General features: G+C 60.3%; 1 protein-coding gene across 6 annotated transcripts; it reads right to left on the bottom strand.

Annotated features, from left to right (window-relative positions):
- Positions 1-87: 87 nt before the first annotated feature.
- On the bottom strand, positions 88-16,883 carry OBSL1 (obscurin like cytoskeletal adaptor 1). 6 transcript variants are annotated; one of them, XM_071747580.1, is made up of 27 exons: positions 16,657-16,871; positions 14,363-15,454; positions 13,347-13,616; positions 12,900-13,160; positions 12,273-12,578; positions 11,880-12,161; positions 11,386-11,661; positions 10,977-11,249; positions 8,304-8,576; positions 7,661-7,936; positions 7,308-7,580; positions 6,766-7,041; positions 6,247-6,573; positions 5,882-6,157; positions 5,339-5,620; positions 4,299-4,574; positions 3,911-4,186; positions 3,561-3,827; positions 3,143-3,412; positions 2,795-3,061; positions 2,244-2,510; positions 1,790-1,902; positions 1,471-1,624; positions 1,218-1,379; positions 827-931; positions 449-715; positions 88-248 (listed from the first exon to the last, which is right to left on the bottom strand). In XM_071747580.1, exons 2-27 carry the CDS (start codon positions 15,435-15,437, stop codon positions 241-243), a joined length of 7,158 nt encoding a protein of 2,385 aa, XP_071603681.1. In that variant the 5' UTR covers positions 15,438-15,454; positions 16,657-16,871; the 3' UTR covers positions 88-240. The 6 variants fall into 6 exon arrangements, with proteins under 6 accessions (XP_071603681.1, XP_071603682.1, XP_071603683.1 ...); XM_071747581.1 differs by having other exon boundaries at positions 14,363-15,428; XM_071747582.1 differs by having other exon boundaries at positions 6,247-6,522; positions 16,657-16,869.
- Positions 16,884-17,606: the final 723 nt, after the last annotated feature.

The following is a 17,606-nucleotide window of genomic DNA, read 5'->3' as shown; positions in this document are numbered from 1 at the left end:
ATGCAGGGCTGGGGGGAAGGGGTGAGGGGATGCTCCTTCTAAGAGACCCTTGGCTTGCTCAGGTGGAAGAAGCCGTGTCAGAAAAAAAAAAAAAAAAGCTGTTTAATGCAGGGCCCTGAGGCCAGAACAGGCTGGGGATGGTGACTATGTGTCCGTGCATCCTGGGGAAAGCATGGTCCCATCTCCCAGCAGGAGCATGCATCCATCGGTGTGCAGGCCCTGAGCACCTCATTCTGGCTTCTAGCTCCCTGTGGTGACAAGAGGAGTCAGGGAGTGCTGCAGTTTTTGGGGCACCCAAAGGGAGTGTCCCAGCAAAAAGGGGCACAGACCCCACATCCAGCCTACTCCCCCCACCCCAGTGGTTTAGACCTTTGCAAGTAGTGGGGGTGTAGGGACAGGGCTCCCAGTGTCCTGTGAGCCATGGTGGCACTGCCGGGTGACCCCTCACCTTCCACAAGGAGCCGGGCGGTGGAACGGTCGTCAAAGGCATCACAAGTGTAGGTGTCCTCGTCCTCGGGGCCCACACGGTGGATGATGAGCGTGCGGTAACAGTCCAGGTTGCAGATCTCATATTTGTCACCAGCAAAGATCTCTGTGTCCCCACGGAACCAGCGCACCCGACCCCGGGCGTGGGACACAGTGCACTCCAGTATCGCTTTGTGCCGTGCCAGCACTGTCTTATCCCGCAGTGGCTTTACGATCCGAATGGGCAGCGCTGTTGGGTGGGAGCAGTTGGCATTGTGGGGTGAATGGGTTCCCATGGGGTCCCCATGAGCTGGCCTTAATGCACCCCAGCCAGGCCAGCCCTCGGAACCCTTGCCGGTACCTTTCACCCACAGGTTGGCCTCCGAGCTGACTGTCCCGGCCACAAAACGGATGAGTCCCGCATCCTCAGGGCACACACTGCAGAGCAGCAGGAAATGCCGTGTCCCTGGGGAGGGAGAGGCTGGCTCAAGGGGATGGTGGTGGGCACCCACCTGCAGGCAGGATCATGCTGCACATTGCATTATGGCCCAGGCATGCTCATCCCACATCCCAGCATCCATCCCCATATTTGAGGCCCCTGTCCCCAAAAGAACTTCCTGGTGCCTGCCCTACCCCATCACCCCCCTCCTGAGGCAGAAGGCACTGATTCCGCTTGTCCACACAAACTCCCCTTGCTTGAATTCAACCTCTCCCAACACAAAACTGGGTGTGGGGCTGCCTGCACCCCCAACCTTCTTGCCGTATCTTCACTGTGCTGGAGACCTTGATTTTCTCCCCATCCCGGAACCACTCGCCCTTCACATCCTCATGAGAAGCCTCACAGGTGAAGACAGCATTGTCACCCTCCTGTACTTGGGCATCCTGCAGGTCCTGCACGATGTGGACCTGGCGTTCTGTGGGCGAGGGGAAGGGTGCCAGGGTGGCCAAGGGCCAGGGGGTGCATGGGGCACAGGCTTTGGGGGTGGACACGTCCCCAGGCCATACCCTGGACATGGAGTGTGGCAGAGGCCTGGCAGTCGCCTGCATCGCAGGTGTAGGTACCGGCATCGGCCATCTCGCAGCGGCTCAGCTGCAGGACACGGCGCCGACCCGCTGAGTAGATGCGGCAGTTGGGCCCTGGCCGCAGCTCCTGCCCATCCTGCCCCAGAGAGCACGTAACCAGGGGTGCAAGCAGGCAGCACCCCTCTGCTTTGCACCTTCCTCCCCTGCCCACTGCTCCAGCAGGGAGGACGGTAGCCAGGGAGTAAAGCAAGGAGAGAGACATGGCCAGGCACTGCTGGAGGGGACTGAAGTGAGCTCTCACCTTGAACCACTTCACCTCCACACTGGGGCGAGACAGCTCGCATTCAAAGCTGGCTACTCCTGTCTCCGGGACACCAAGATCCCGTGGTACCTTCACCATAGTGACTGGAGGCTCTGGGGGGAAAGGACACAAGGTGGGAAGGTTTGGGAGGGGAAAGATCTGGACTTCAGGGTGTGTGGACAGAGAGCTATGTATGGACAGAGTGTGGCACTTCCCAGGGCACAACCATGGGCAAGCACTCATCACTGGTGTTCCAGCTGGCTCTGACCCAGACCCTGGTCCTAGATGCCCCACAGCTGAGCTCACATCTCCTCCCAGGGGACAGGGGGTCACCTGCCAGCATATGCTTGGAGTGTTCCAGCTATGCCCTGACATCTCCCCCTGCACCAAATGGCTGTGGTATGGGCAACACCATTGCCCTACACCCCTCTAGTGCCTGCCACAGCGATCATACCCCGCACGAGGAGGCGGGCACTGCAGCGCAGGGTGTCAGCAGTGAAGGTGATGGTGCCCGAATCCTCCAGTGCCAGCCTCTCCAGCGTCAGGCTGTGCCCACAGCCCATGGCACTGATCCGACATGTGCTGCTGGGCTTCACTCGGATGCCATCCCGTGTCCAGATGCCGGGCACATCAGGGTGAGACAGCTCCAGGTGGAATGTGGCTGTCTCCTTCTCAAAGGTCTCCACATCTGCCAGTGGTGTCCGGATCGACACTTTCTGGGCTGCAAGGGAACCATGTCTGCAAGCATGTTACCTGCTCCACCCCAGAGCCCAGATCTCCCCAGCACGGGCTCGCCAGGCTGATCCTCTAAATTCAGCCCTTTTTACCAGGCACTCACCCCTGCTCATCCCTGACTCCCATGTTTACCTCCCTGCTTGGTCACCCCTTCCAGCGATGTACCAGCTCTGCTGATGCTCCTTCTTACAGCTTGCAGCATCCCTACAGTATGCTGGCACCCTCCCTGTCCCCATCCCCATCCATCCCCATCCCTATCCTGGTACTCACGCTCCACGCAGAGCCTGGCCTGTGTGCGGTCATGCAGGCTCTCGCAGCGGTAGGTGCCACGGTCAGCGGGGCCGAGGCAGTGGATGGTGAGCGTGCGTCGGCGCCCTGACTCCTGCAGCTGGTACTTGCTGCTGGGCTGGAGGAGGATGCCCTGCTTCAGCCACTGCACCTCAGCAGCCTCGTGGCTCACCTCCACTTCCAGGCACACGTCCCCCTTCTCCTCTGCCACCATGTCCCGCAGCTTCCGCACAAACAGCACCTGTGCCTCTGCACGGCCCACATGCCTGGTCAGTGTCTGGCCCCAGGGCTGTTGCCTCGGCTGTGCCCCAGCACCTCCTTACCCCTTACCTTGCACACTCAGCCTGGCCATGCTCACCAGCCCCTCAGCGTTTGCTGTCACGGTGGCTGCATCACATGGCTGGCACTGCCGCAGGGTGAGGCTGTGGCACAGCCCACTCCTCATCACCAGCAGCCGCTCACTGGGGAGAACGGGCTGGCCATTCATCTGCCAGGTCACAGCCACATCCTCAGGGGACACCAGGCACTTGAAGGTGGCATCCTCCCCCTCTAGCACTGTCAGGCTCTGCAACTCCATGATGATCTCCACCACTCTGGGGACTACAGCCGGGGCATCAGGACACAGCATCAGGGGACCTCAGGTCCTGCAGAGGCACTGAGCAACCCTGCAACCGTCTGGCACTGCAGTGCTCAGCTTCCCCACCACCCCCATGGTCCGTGGGGTGGCCAAGCCTCAGGCACAGCTCACCCTGTACTGTCAGCATTGCCAGGGTCCGGTCGTCATTGGATTCGCAGCAGTACTCGCCAGCATCCTCGGGCCCCACATGGCTCAGCACCAGCGAGCGCTCTCGCCCCTCTGCCATCATCTGCCGACGGGGGCCAGGCACCAGCACCTGCCCATCCTTCCGCCACACCACATCACCCCGTGCCTTGCAGAGCTCACACCACAGCACCACCCGCTCGCCCTGCCGCGCACGGACATCCGACAGCCCGCGCAGGAACTTCACCTGCAGCTCTGCACAGCCAAATCCCCCGTGTTGGCACTGCTGCCACTGCGGGGGGATCCCCAGCCACCTCTGCCATCCCCCTGCCACCCACCTCGGACGCTCACATCAAACTGCATCTGGTCATGAGGGGAGAGGCAGGTGTAGACACCAGCATCCTCCTTGGCCACATTGTGGAGGACGAGGCTGTGCACACGGCCATCCCGCCGCAGCTCACAGCGCTCGTCCGCCACTGCCACCTGCTCTGGACCCAGCCAGGTGACATCAGCTCGCTCTGTGGAGGTGACAGCAGAGAGCACAGCACTGCCACCCTCCAGTACCAGCAGCTTCTCCTGCTCCTCCTGCTTGTTCACAAACAGCACAGGCGCCTCTGCACCAGGAGAGCACCAGGCTTAGGTGTGCATCCCAGCCACAAAGCACCCTAGCACAGGCAGGGGACAGCTGAACCCCCTGGCATGGGTGAGGAACACCTCCAGGCTCACCTTTCACATGCAGCATAAAATGCATTTCATCATCACCAGCATCACAGAGGAAGATGCCGCTGTCGCCCATCTCCACTTGCTTGATGGTGAGGCTGCGTGCAGGGCCCTCACTGCACACCAGAAACCGCCCGCCTGAGTGCAGTGTCTGTCCATCCTTCTGCCACTGTGCCACCGCTGTCTCCAGGGATAGCCGGGCCACCAGTGTCACACTCTCCCCCTCCAGCACCTCCAGTGGGCTCTGCACCTCCTCCTTGTTGACAATGTGCACAGGCTGGGCTGGGGGGTACAGGGGACAAGGAAGGTCGCAGGGGTGTCCCCAGGACAAAGCAGTGCAGAGGTGGGACTGTTTCGAGTAGAAAGGTTTCAATGCCCACAGTGAGTCACTGTGGGACAGGAGGGCTGTGGGGCTGGTGGGGGTCATGGTGCATCCAGCTGCAGGATGCTATGAGTGGCTGGGGCTTGCTGTGGGGCTGGTGGAGGTTGTGGTGGGAGTAGCCAGGAGTGCTGGTGGGGCAGGCATACAGGCTGGTGGGGTCTGACAGCTCAGGGTCCCCTCAAAAGTGGGGGTCCAGGCAGGAACAGTGGCAGATCCCATCACTCCTGCATCTCTCCCTGCACAGTAGATTTGGACCATTAGTTTCAGTGTTACCCCCTTCCTGAGTGTCTTGCAGGGACACCTGCCTGCACCAGGCCCTCTTTTACCCTGCCCAGCCCTCCATCCCCAGCTGATAAAAATCCTGGCTGAACTCAGCCCTTGGCAGCCAAAGCAGGAGGAGTGGCGCCTGGGAGCCATCCAAGGTTAAATTTAACCAGCCCCTGGCTGAGTGAGGCAGGACCTCATCTCGCCATGACCCTGACATGCCACTTCCTGGATGACAGCTCCTGTGAGGCTGGGGACAGGGCTTCCATCCTCTTCTGCCACAAACACTGCCCATGGCCCCTGCTATCAACATGGTTACAGAGGTGTCCCCTCACACAGGGCTGCGGCACAATCCCACCATGCTGGGCGTCCCTAGGGTGCTGAGGTCATACCAGCTCACCTGACACCTCCACGCTTGTCACCACACGGTCACTGACAGCATCACAGATGTAACACCCAGAGTCACCAGGCTGCACCCCATGGACAGTGAGCTGCCGCAGCACCCCGCAGGCCTTGACTTGCACCCGTTCACTTGGCTGCACCTCCTGGCCTTCCCGGAGCCAGCACACAGTGGCATTGGGATGGGAGAGCTCACAGGAGAGCACCAGATCCTCCCCAGCCACCAGGTAGCGATGCTCCACAGTGCCAGTGCTGCCTACAATGGTCACCGGTGGCTGTGGAACTGGAAAGACAGGTTGTCACCCCAGGGAGCAGCAACTTGTGCCAGGTGCCACAATGGCTAGACATCCTCTGGCTGCAGATGGACATCCCAGGGGTTTCTGTTTCCACTGAACAGTGGATGGAGCCCACTCCTTGTGTCCCCTCTGTCCAACCTTACCATGCCCACTGCCACTCAGCCCAGCCCCACACCATCCAGGCAGGAGGCAGGGACCCACGTCAGTCCTTGCCCCACTGTCTGCCCCACTTGGGACTTCCTGCTCACCTTCCACAGTGACAAAGAAGACAATGCTGTCATCACCAGTGTCGCAGAGGTACTCCCCCGCATCCCTGCCCGTGGCACCCAGGACAACGAGTGAGCGGCGTGTCCCATTCTCCTCCAGCCTCACACGCCCTGTGTCCTGCAGCTTCTCCCCATCCTTGTACCACTTTACCTCCCCGTGGGCATGTGATAGATGCACCTCCAGCACCAGGTCCTCCATGGCCTGGCAGTGCAGGCGGGTCGGCAGGACGTCCTTCTCCAGAATCCTGACCAGAGGGTCTGCAGCACCCAACACCAACAGCGCTGGGATCTCTGGGGTCCATGCACCCAGCACACCCCACCAGGCTCTCCCCTAGCCCTCTGCTCACTCAACACTTGGACGGTAAAGGTCACTGCGTCATCAATAGCATCACAGACGTATTTTCCAGAGTGCTCAGCTTGGGCCACAGGAATGAGCAGGTGGCGGTGGGCACCTTCCTCCTCCAGGACCAGGCTGCCTCCAGCCTCCAACCTGATGCCCTCCTTGGCCCAGTGCACGGGTGCATCCACACGGGACAGCTCACAGCTCAGTGTTACTGTCTCCCCCAGGGACACTGTCACTACAGGGGGAGGCCTGAGGGGCTGCAGGATCCTCACTGGTGGCTCTGCAAGGATGGTTTGGTTGTGATGGAAAGCAGTGAGGGGACAATGCAGCCCTGGGAACAACTCTGCTGTCAGCCTCAGGTGAGCAGCTGTGGGTGCCCAGGCTCCCAGCTGGCCCAGCACCTGGGAAGTGGGCACCCACCAGCTCCACCACTACAGAGGAGCCAGTCCCTCTTGCCCAGTCTGGAAAAGACCTTGCAGCTGGAGTCCCATCAGTTCCTCCCTGCTCCCAAGATGCCACTGACCTGACACCTTGACGTCAAAGGAGACAGCCTCATCCTTGCTCTCACAGATGTACTCGCCCGTATCCTCTGCACTGCTCCTTGGGATAAGGAGGCAGCGCCAGGCCCCCTCTGCCAGCAGCAGCAGGTTGTCTGTCTCATCCACTTCCAGCCCATCCTTGAACCAGCAGACTGGAGCGTCTGGCACAGAGAGCTCACACCGCAGCTCCACATGCCCTGGTGCCTGCACCTGCACCTCCTGTGAGTGCTGTGGAGGGTGTAGGATCCTCACCGGTGGCTCTGCCAGGGGTGTGGAGGAAGGATGTGAGACCTGCTCTCTGCAAAACTTCTGCTCTGCTGTCCCTACTTACTGTCACTTGCATCCCTGTCCCCATAGGGCTTCATGGATGCTACAGCTGGGGTGGGGGGCACACGGTGCCAGCCTGGGATGGCTGGAGGGGGCACCCACCAGACCCTGAGTGTAGCAGCATCCCTTCCCCTGTGAGGGCAGGGAGTAGCACAGGGGACCCCCATGGCACAGAGTTAATCAGTGTTATGCCACCAACCTGCCACCAAGACGTGGTAGGAGACAGACATGGCTCCCACATTGCAGACGAACTCCCCCGCATCCTGTGGCCGGGCACAGGGCAGCACCAGCCGGCAACACGGCCCCTCCTGTTCCAGCACCAGGCTCTCGCCCGACTCCACCTCCTCCCCATCCTTGTACCAGCGCACTGGGGCCGCCGGGTGAGACAGCTGGCACCACAGCTCCACACGCTGCCCAGCCACGTAGGCATGGGGGGCCTCCTTGTTGGAGCTGATGATCCTCACTGGTGCCTCTGCCGAGGGATACACAGGAGAGTTCAGCAGTGGTAGTGGGTGAACCCACAGGAGGACGGACATCCCCCAGGCAGCTCACCTCTCACGGTAACCCTAAAGCTGGTGGCATCACCCCCAGCATCACAGGTGTACATCCCCGAGTCAGCCAGTGCAGCTGTGGTTATGTGCAGCCTCCGTGAGCATCCCTCTGAGAGAGTGGCCAGGACATCGGTTGGGACCACAGCCTTGCCATCCTTCAGCCATTGGACAGGAGCATCTGGAGGGGACACCTGGCACTCCAGCAGAACGGGCAGCCCTTCCAGCACCTCCTGGAGCTGCTGTGCCTCAGGCACTGGGGCAATGTGGACCTGTGGATCTGAGAGGACCAATACCCTGTGTCACTTGGCCTCTATCCTACCTGCCCTGTTGCCAGTGGCTAGGGTTATCCTGGTCCTTCAGTGCTGGCAGCTGAAAGCCAAGAAGCACCAGGGCTGGGGTGCAAAGTGGCAATACATATGGGTGGTCTGTGTGGCTGTGCCCTGTGGTGTGGAGGGTCAGTGCAGCACAAGACTCTGGGAGCAGATGAAGCAGCTGACCTGCTCCTACCCACATCTCCATCAAGAGTTGGGGCAAGGGAATGGAGCGACTCAAGAGGAGCCGAGGGGCAGCAGAACAGGAGCAGGAGCAGGGAGCCATGGCAGAGGGAGAAGGGGAAGAGGGCCATGGCTGTGCATCATACTTACCAGCCACAGTGATGGTGTAGAAGACAGAGTCCCCGCCGGCATCACAGACGAACTCCCCTGCATCCTGTGGCCGGGCACAGGGCAGCACCAGCCGGCAACACAGCCCCTCCTGTTCCAGCACCAGGCTCTCACCCGACTCCACTTCCTCCCCGTCCTTGTACCAGCGTACTGGGGCCGCCAGGCGGGACAGCTGGCACCACAGCTCCACACGCTGCCCAGCCATGTAGGCATGGGGAGCTTCCTCGTTGGAGCTGACAATCCTGATCGGTGCCTCTGCCAGGGAGAGACATGGGGCTCAGCTGGGATGTAAAGACCAGAGGAGGTGATAGTGGCAGTCACAGCACTGCATGGGGCAATGGCTTCACTGGCTTATTGGGTTTAAGGTTCCTGCATAGCACAAGAAGTTGGGCTTCCCTGCCCAGGGCTCCCTCTGCTCTTCACCCATTGTACCTGGGAGAAGCACCCAGCTTCCAGCATGGCCCTGGTACCTGCCCTGCTCTGCCCTGGGAGAGAGCTGAGGGATGCAGGTAGGCAAATGCCTCCTTTGTGAGCCCCAGCACTGCTAATTGTCATCTGTGTTGTGAGCACCTATGGCTGCCCTCTTTGGATGCCCACCCTTCACCTGTCTCCCTGTTTTGGAGGGCGCCAGAGTCCTCTCTGGTGCTTCTGTATTGGCTCAACACTTGGCATTTGCTCACACTGCTGTGGAGGTGCACAGCCCACTTGAAGCCAGTGTCCCCAGCCCTCCTGCTCACTGGGATGCAGGACACCATGGCAGACTCCAGTGCTTGCTCAGCATCACCATTAACAGGTTACACACCAAACACGTGCTGCTGCTCACATCTCCCCACTGACTTGAACAGGACCTCTAAAGCCAGAGGAGTTCTCAGTAAAAGCATGAAGTGACCAGCCCTCCTGCCTCCAAGGGAGAAGGTCAGGATGTGGCCCCTGCTTGTAGCTGCCAACACCATCCTGCATGTTGCAACGGCTGTAGCTGGCCCAGACTGTGCCATGGTGCTCAGCCAGCCCATGGCTCCGGGTGTTTATGGGGCACAGGCTGGCACCAGGGCACACTGGCAGCCCAGCAGTCACCTGGCCTTCTCACGGCCTGCAGCAGCCCCGTGCTGGGTGTTTGGGTGGCAAACTTCCCGGGCAGTTTCCAGCCGCTTGCGTGGCCTCAGCAGTGCACGGCAGCCCCGCACACTGTGCCAGAACACCGTGGCGCCAGTTTGCAACATTCAACCTGCACCACGCTGAGCCTGTATCCGCCCAGCTCCCTGATCAAACACTCAGCAGCTGCCGGTCTCCCTGGGCCTGCTAAAAACAATCACGTCGCTGAAGTGCGGCTGGAGACAGCACGGAAGCGAAGAGGCGGCATTGTGCCAGACCTCGGCAGGCAGCGCTGCCCTGGCCTCAGCTCTACCACCAGCTCCAAGGGAGCCCCGGCACCCAGCAGCTGCCGGAAAACCCAGAGGAGTGCGGGGCTGGCAGGGCCTGAGGCAGGCAGGCTCCATGCCGCAGCAGCCCTGGGGGATAGCTGGGATGCCTCAGGGAAACCCAAGCGTGCCACAGCAGTGCTGACTGCAGCAGCCAGCTCGGCACTCCTGCCTGAGCCGCCTGGCAACTGTACCAAGACCCACCAGTGACACTGATGGCTAAATCCAGATTGAACTGAGCCACCTTCTCTAAGTCTGTTCCATCTAAGTTATGCAAAGCTGATCAGCTGAAAGGCTGAGCTTCAGCAGATGGTGTTTCCCCCTGCGATCCTAGGGAAGCCAAGCTCTCCATGTCCCACACCCCTGCAGGGGTGAACGCACCCCTGCCTTTCCTTCTTGCAGGCAATTTTGCTTTTGTCACACTAAAACCTTCCTTTCTTCACACTCCCTGCAGTCACCACTGACTCTTCCAGCATCTCTCATCACTCATCCCACCTTCACTCCTATATTCTATCCTCTACATAAACTTTGGCCTTTTGCCACATATTAACACCACAGAGAAGTTTTATCGCTGTGGTCAGAGAGACTTTTAACCAGGCCTTAGCTCTGCCTGTGGCTGCCTTCCTGTGGTTTCAGGATTGTGGGGTTTGGGGCCAGCAAGGGGAAGTCTTTCACTGGCTTTCAGCTTTCATTATGCTCTGCCAGCTGGCAAGGCCAACAGCCATGGCCCAGGCAGCCAACACAGAACACCGTCCCCAGATTGCACCCAGCAAACACCACCCAATCCTTGCTACTCAGGTAACCGCTAATTTTCATGTCAGCGATTAACACTGTCTGTCAGAGTTATGTCCAGCCACGAGTCACCCCACACCAGGTGTTGGATGCTCATACTCACTATTTTTGGGAACTCAGAGGACCGCTTGCTTACTGGCCAGAGAAGTGCTGCAAACACCCTAGTGTAGGAGGACTGTATGCCAGCCCTTGGGCACCTGGGTGTTTCAGAACATCAGAATGAGGTGCCCCTTTTTCCAGTCGGTCTGGAGAGTTTTATAAACCAGAGAGGCCACAAAGGCCCTAGCCCAACTGACTGACCAAACTGCTTGTGAGAGCCTGGAAACTGCATCCCTGACAAGCATCTGCAACACGTGCAACATGACAGCAACACATGCTCTGGCCCCCAGAATCACCAAAGAAAGGCACCCAAGATGTGACCCTGCCAGCTTGCATTTGAACCCACCTGCCACAGTGATGGTGTAGAAGACAGAGTCCCCGCCGGCATCGCAGACGAACTCCCCTGCATCCTGTAGCCGGGCACAGGGCAGCACCAGCCGGCACCATGGCCCCTCCTGTTCCAGCACCAGGCTCTCGCCCATCTCCACCTCCTCCCCGTCCTTGTACCAGCGCACAGGGGCCGCTGGGCGGGACAGCTGGCACCACAGCTCCACACGCTGCCCAGCCACGTAGGCATGGGGGGCCTCCTCGTTCGAGCCCACAATCCTCACTGGTGCCTCTGACAGAGATAACACAGGGCTCAGTAGAAGCACTCAACTGATAGCAACTTTCAGCCCCATCATGGGGATAAGAAGAGGGGCAGAAGCACTGTCAGGAGTTGGGGTCCAGGCTCCTGCACACAGTCCCCAGCTCACCAGTCACGGTCACCACAAAGCTCACAGCATCGTCTCCGGCATCACAGGTGTACGTGCCAGTGTCTGAGGGACCTGCTGAGCGGAAGAGCAGCCTCCGCACGCAGCCCTCTGCCTGCACTGCTATAACATCATCCAGGGGCACAGCCTGGCCATCCTTCAGCCAGCTGACGGGGGCATTTGCAGGGGACACCTGGCACTCCAGAAGCACAGGCATCCCCGCTTGCACCTCCCGGAGCTGCTCAGCCTCGGGCACTGGGATGATGTGGACCTGTGGGGCTGAGAGACATTGTGATGGAGTGAGAAGGTGAGTTTGGATGGAGCTTTGAGCAACGTGGTCTAGTGGGAGAAGTGGGACAGTTGGAACCAGATGATTTTTAAGGTCCCTTCATGGGTTGGAAGGGAACCATTCTTTGATTCTACGAGAAGAATTTGACACCATGAGAACACCTGCTGCTCTTCTCCTGGCAGGGTCCCAAAGTGAGTGCCCCACTCACCTTGCACATGCAGTGTGGCTGATTCCCTCACGTTGCCAGACACAAATGTGACCTGGGCCCCACTGTCAGCCAGTCGTGCTCCCCGGATCAGCAGTGAGTGCTCCGTCCCGTAGCGCTGCACTCTCCACCGGCCACCCACCTCTTCCTCCTCCTTGCCCAACCTAGTGCCATTGAGGAACCAGGTGCCCTGCACTGTGGCTGACAGCTTCAGGGAGAACTGTGCATCCTCACCATCCTGCACACGGGCATCCTGCAGACCCCTCTCCAGGCGAGCTGCTGGAGCTGGAGCACAGCTGGACTCAGTGCTGGAGGCACCAGCCAGCAGCATGCCATGGCACAACATCCTGGGGAGAGGAGGTTCCCACATGGGGATCCCCAGCTTGGTGCCCTTACCGAGATGCACAGAGCCAGGGAACTCAACGGGACTGCTCCTGCCGTGCTCGTTGGCAGCATAGACACGGAAGCAGTAGTCAGCCTCACAGGGCACACCATCGCCCAGCACCCGCACACAGCCGGGGAGGTCGGTGGCCAAGCACTGCACCCACTCACCCCCTGCCACCTCCCTCCGCTCCAGCAGGTAGCGGCTAGGGGGGCGGAGGTGGGCGTCGGGTGCCGGGCACCACCTCAGCAGGGCTGCATTGCTCTCTGCCACGCTCATCTCAGCTGCCACCGGGGCACTTGGGGGGTCACGCTTCACACCTGGAAGTTGCAGAGCATATGGCCTGTTTGGGGGTGGCAGAGAGGCTACTGGCAGAGGGGCAGAAGTGCTGAGTGGGGCTACATAGCCTCTTTCTCTGGGGATCCTCTCTGATGGAGGGGATGGTCTTGCTCCCATGTAGCACAGTGCTTGTTACAGGGGTTTGTGAGTGCCAGTGAGGCTGGGGCCTTGGAGCCCTGCTGAAAGCCTCCTTCCCCAAAAGATCCCCAGTGTTGTACGTGTTCATCCTATCTTTTCTCTGTGTCAACTCCCATGAATGGGCAAGGTGGAAGACATGGGGCTCCTCTGAGCCTGGCACTTACATTTGACCCGGAGCTGGGATGATGTCTGTGACTCCCCGATGGTGAAGCAGATGATGCCTGCGTCCTGGCGGGTGATGTGCACCAGTACCAGAAGATGAGTCCTGCCGAAGCTCTTCAGCACGGTGCAGGGTGACTCCCGCAGCTGCAGCCCATCCCTGCTCCAGCAGATCCCCTCCACCACCTCCCGCGTTTCCACACAGAAAACTGCATTCTCTCCCTCCATCACATCCAGCTTCCTTGGCAGCCGCTTTGTGATCACCCCTACAGGAAGAGAGGTCTGAGGGCTGGGGAGCAGGGTGGGCTCCCTGGGGTGGCAGAGAGGATGATGAGGTGGTTGAGGAGGGACAGCTGCCAAACAGTGGGAAGGCAGGTGCAGGGAGCAATGGAGAGCCTGTCAAGGAGGGGGGTAGAAAAGCAAAGACATGCCACTGGAGACCTGCCTCCTACCTCGAACGGAGACCTCGGCAATGCTGCGTCCCTTGTCCTTCATCTGGCAGAGGTAGATGCCATCATCATCGGTGCGGGCATCACGGATAGTCAGCCGCCGCAGCACACCTTGCTCCTCCATCACATACTTGTGGCTGGGCTGCAGCTCCCTGTCCTCCAGGTACCAGGAGGTGGGGATGGTCTCCAGTGGCACCTGGCACTCCAATACAGCGTCCTCCCGCTCTGCCACCTCCACATCTGCCAGCTGCACCTGGAACCGCAGCCGGTGCTCTGCCACCAGGAGAGATAGGAGCTGAGGGTGCAGGGGACACAGCACCCCCCCACAGATCTTTTCTCAGGGCTCTTCCAGCTTGCAAATAGTGACAAGCCCTTGGGCCTTCTCTGCCCCTCTCCTCTTTGGCACACGTGGGTTGGGAACTGCCCTGGGAAGTACATTCCCTGGGGCAGGGGGAAGCAGGGCACGGGCTGGAGACACACAGTGATGCCCCCAACATCTCAGCAGGGATTTTTTTGGGACACAGGAGTTTGCATACCGGCATGTCAGGGCAGGCATCTCTGCAGAGGGGAGCAGTGGGGGGGTGCAGGTGAGGAATGCACAAGGTGCTGGGTCACTCCAGCAGCGGGTTGTCCCCAGCTGACAGGGATGGGGCAGATGCTTGGAGCCATGCCCTGCTGGGCTGCCCACCAAAATCACTCAGCACTTCCAAGGGAATTTGTCACCAAGGCACTGTCCCTCCTCCCTGCACACAACTGGACATCTGCAGCCTTCCAAAGTTGCCACCTCTCTGCTTGCAAGGGGCGAGGGGCATGGCAGGAAGGCAGGTCTCCAGAAAGTCCAGCATCCCCTGCTTCCAGCCAGCAGATCTCTCTGGAGGAGCCTGGGGTGACCCCAGCTGCACAGACTGGAGGTTGCCCAGGTATGCTGGGCTCACACACAGACACATCCCTGCCAGATGAAAAACTCTGGCTCTCTCCAGCACCCAGCCACCTCCAGCAGTGTTTGGCCACCATCCTACCTTTCACCTGGAGCTGAACAGCGCTGAGGGTCTGGCCAGCAGTGTTGGATGCCGTGCAGACGTACAGCCCCTCATCCTGGGGTTTGCAGTACAGCACTTTCAGGATGAAGTAGCCCTCCCGGTCCTCGTAGATGAGGTGCCTGCGGCTGGTGGCGAGGGGCTTGCCGTCCTTCTGCCAGATGATCTCTGGTTTGGGCTTGCCAGTGACATAGCAGCGAAACTTGGCGTGCTTCCCCACACTCACAGTGAATGACTTTGCCCCTGGTGCCCTGGCCAGCACCGTGCCATTGGGCACATGGGTCTCAGGTCCCACGTGCCGTCCCATCGCATGCCGCCGCTGCTGCCGCTCTGCCAGCAGCTTGGGGCCATCAGCAGGAGAGCCACTGGGGAGCCCATCCAGTGGTGCCCGGGGTTCAACTAGGAGCACAGCAGCAGCCAATGCCTCCCGGGAGCCTCTGCGTGCCCGGCACACATACACCCCTGCGTCTGGGGGCTGGGCGCCAAACAGCTTCAGGAAGTGCCAGTCCTCTGGCTCCTGCCCCACCACAAAGTGACTGCTCTCAAAGAGGTCAGAGAGCTTGTGGCCATCCTTCTCCCACTCCAGCACTGAGCAGGGCTGCCCAGACACCCTGCAGGCAAACATCACATCCTCCCCCCGGCACACTCTCATGGATGAGGGGGCAACAAGGAAGGCAGGTGCCTCATCACCTGAGCATCCCTCTTCCCAGGGTTCCCTTGCTTCCACCTTGAGTGTGGCAGCGGCGTAGGTCTCACCAACACTGTTCTTGGCCTTGCAAATGTAGACCCCACTGTCCTGAGGGGTGGTGTGAGACACCAACAGGCTGTATAGGTCTCCCTTGGCCTCCATGTGGAAGCGGCCCACTGGTTCGATTGGGGTCTTGTCTTTCTCCCAGAGGATGCTTGGACGGGGGTCTCCCGTGATCTGGCAGCTCAGGACTGCGTCGGCACCACTTTGCACCGTGAAGGCACGTGGATAGGCCAGGAACCTGGGGGCTCCCCCAAACCCCTCCATTTTCACCTTCCTAGAGTCACGGCAGACAGCTGGCTGGGGCATTAGTGGGGATCATCAGCCTGGGTGGATGCACAGACCAACAGGGGTATGGGCTCAGGCTATGGTGAAGGGACTGGCATGGAGCACCCCACCAGGAGGGGCCTCTGCCCAAAGGGAAGACCCCAGCACCAAGCCCGTACCACAGGAGCATCACCCTTGCTCTGAACACCCCCACCCACTGGATACATTCCTGTCTCAGCCTGAATCACCCATTCACCCTAGCAGCAATAGAGGAGGTGACAAAATGAGCTCTGCACCCCAAGAGGCCAGGGTACCCACAGCTAAGGCTGTCTGACCCAGGGTTAAAGATGAGACCGTAGCTCCAGGGACAGCAGACGTCTGCCCAGACAGGGAGCAGAGGCTAGCTGGGTGCTGAGGACGGGATGGCAAGGCAGGGAATGGTGAGGCAGGATAGCCCCAGCCCGCCCCTTCCCCACCCGCAGGGCATTCCTGCAGTATCGGGTGGTGGCAGAGCCGCATTCCTGCAGCATCTGGGCTGGCTCAGCGGGCAGGTGCTGACATGGGGCTGTCTCGGGCTGGAGGCAGCCGGCCGGATCCAGGCACTTCCTCCGGGGATCAGATGGGTAGGGGACCCCCCTTACACCCAGAAATTCCCCACAGTGCCTTTCCCTGGGGCAAAGTGGGAAGTAGGTCCCTCTCCAGAATGTGGTCCAGCAGACAGGATCCAGCCCTAGGGTTTTGAAAACCACAGCTGGAAATCAGTCACTCAAGCCCCAGGGGAAGAGGGTAGGCCTGGAGGGCAGATCCTGCTTTTGGAGGGCACTGCCTCCATCCCCAGCACTGCGGATAGCCGTGCCCATCATCAATGGGCAGGGATGGGCCAGGGTGCTCTGTAACCTCCTCTGGGCAAGCACAGCCCAGCCTAGGCCCACACCATGGCTAGAGCAGAGGTGTCTTTGCCCCCCCAGGTAGGAGGAAGAGAAACCAAAAGAGAGAGGGCAGTAGAAGCAGGCCAGTCCCTAAGGAGTAGCAGAGATCAGGGACGGTTGCTTCTCCCAGACTCCTACCCCTAGGATGCTGTGTCCTTTCAAAGCCACCTCCCCAGCCACATGCTCCCCAGACCTGTGGGCCACCCCATGGCAGCTCCTGCAGACACTCACAGCCTCTCAGCCGCCCTGCTGTCCCTTCCCCCTTAGCCCTCTTCCCTAATCGCCTCGCCCCATGCAGCCCCACAGCCCAGTCCCCTGTCCCACACACGCACCTCACTCCGTCGCCTCTCCACTGTGTCTCCCAGTGCCGACACCAGCTCCTGCTGCTTCCCCCAGCTCCCTCCTGGGTGTCAGTGCGCAGGGACCAAATGTTACAAATGCCTGCAGCTGCTGTCCCCAAAAATACCCGCTGATGACACGCTGAGTTGATAAGCCTGAGCCTGCTCCATCCAGCGCCTCGACGGGGCAGGGCTGGCCTATGTATAGCAGCCCGGCAGGAGACACAGGGCCTGGAGTGGGCAGGCAGCTCCATCTCCAGAGAGCTGGAGTGGTGTAAGCCCAGCCGTGACTCGGTGCCACGTCTGCCTGCAGCAGAAGGCAATGCACAGCATGGAGTGCACAGCATGGGGTGCATGGCATGGGACACCAGGCTGCAATATGATGGGATATGCCACGTGGGACATGCTGCATGGGGTGGGACGTGCCACAGCAGATACTGGGTGAGATGCCAGGCTGCAGGGAAGGGGATGTGCCACACGGGCCACACTGAGTGGAACACTGGGTGGTGGTGGGGGGGGAGGAGGAGTGCAGAGGCTGCCTAGATGGATGATCCCTGGTGCTGTCCCCACAGGCAGCAGTGGGGAGAAGGGCAGGGCACACTGGGTACTGTCATAGCCTGTGCTGCTTCTGTGCCAGGAACCAGCTTTTGGCCTGCCAGACCAAACAGAACCATGGCATCTTTCTCTGGGCGCTGCTGCAGTGTCTCCAGGTCTGCCTCACCTTCCTCCCCTTCTGAAGCCCCAGACAGTGTGAGGACATCTTGCCATTCCTCCTGTTTCGCATCCCTAGGACCTTGCCCGCATCCAGGTTGCCCTTGAGGTGCCACAGCTCCCCTAGACCCCATTCTACCCTCCCCAGGACCCCCTCCTTGCATCCTGGCTGTCCTGTGACCCTGAGATGTCCCAGACATCCCCGCAGGAAGGTGTCCAGCCTGCTACCCTCA

The sequence above is a fragment of the Heliangelus exortis genome, chromosome 6 (assembly GCF_036169615.1).
Source record: "Heliangelus exortis chromosome 6, bHelExo1.hap1, whole genome shotgun sequence".
Classification (NCBI taxonomy): Eukaryota; Metazoa; Chordata; class Aves; order Apodiformes; family Trochilidae; genus Heliangelus; species Heliangelus exortis.
This window is presented reverse-complemented; position numbering and strand designations above follow the sequence as displayed.

What these genes read in the sequence shown, in the direction of transcription:
- OBSL1 (XM_071747580.1), bottom strand. Translation starts at nt 15,437, where the DNA reads ATGCCCCAGCCAGCTGTCTGCCGTGACTCTAGGAAGGTGAAAATGGAG. An exon ending in CTACACCATCACTGTGGCAG is followed by an intron (nt 8,577 to 10,976) that starts GTGGGTTCAAAT and finishes TCTCCCTGGCAG; the next exon opens with AGGCACCGATCAGGATTGTC. An exon ending in GGCCAGGCTCTGCGTGGAGC is followed by an intron (nt 2,511 to 2,794) that starts GTGAGTACCAGG and finishes GTTCCCTTGCAG; the next exon opens with CCCAGAAAGTGTCGATCCGG.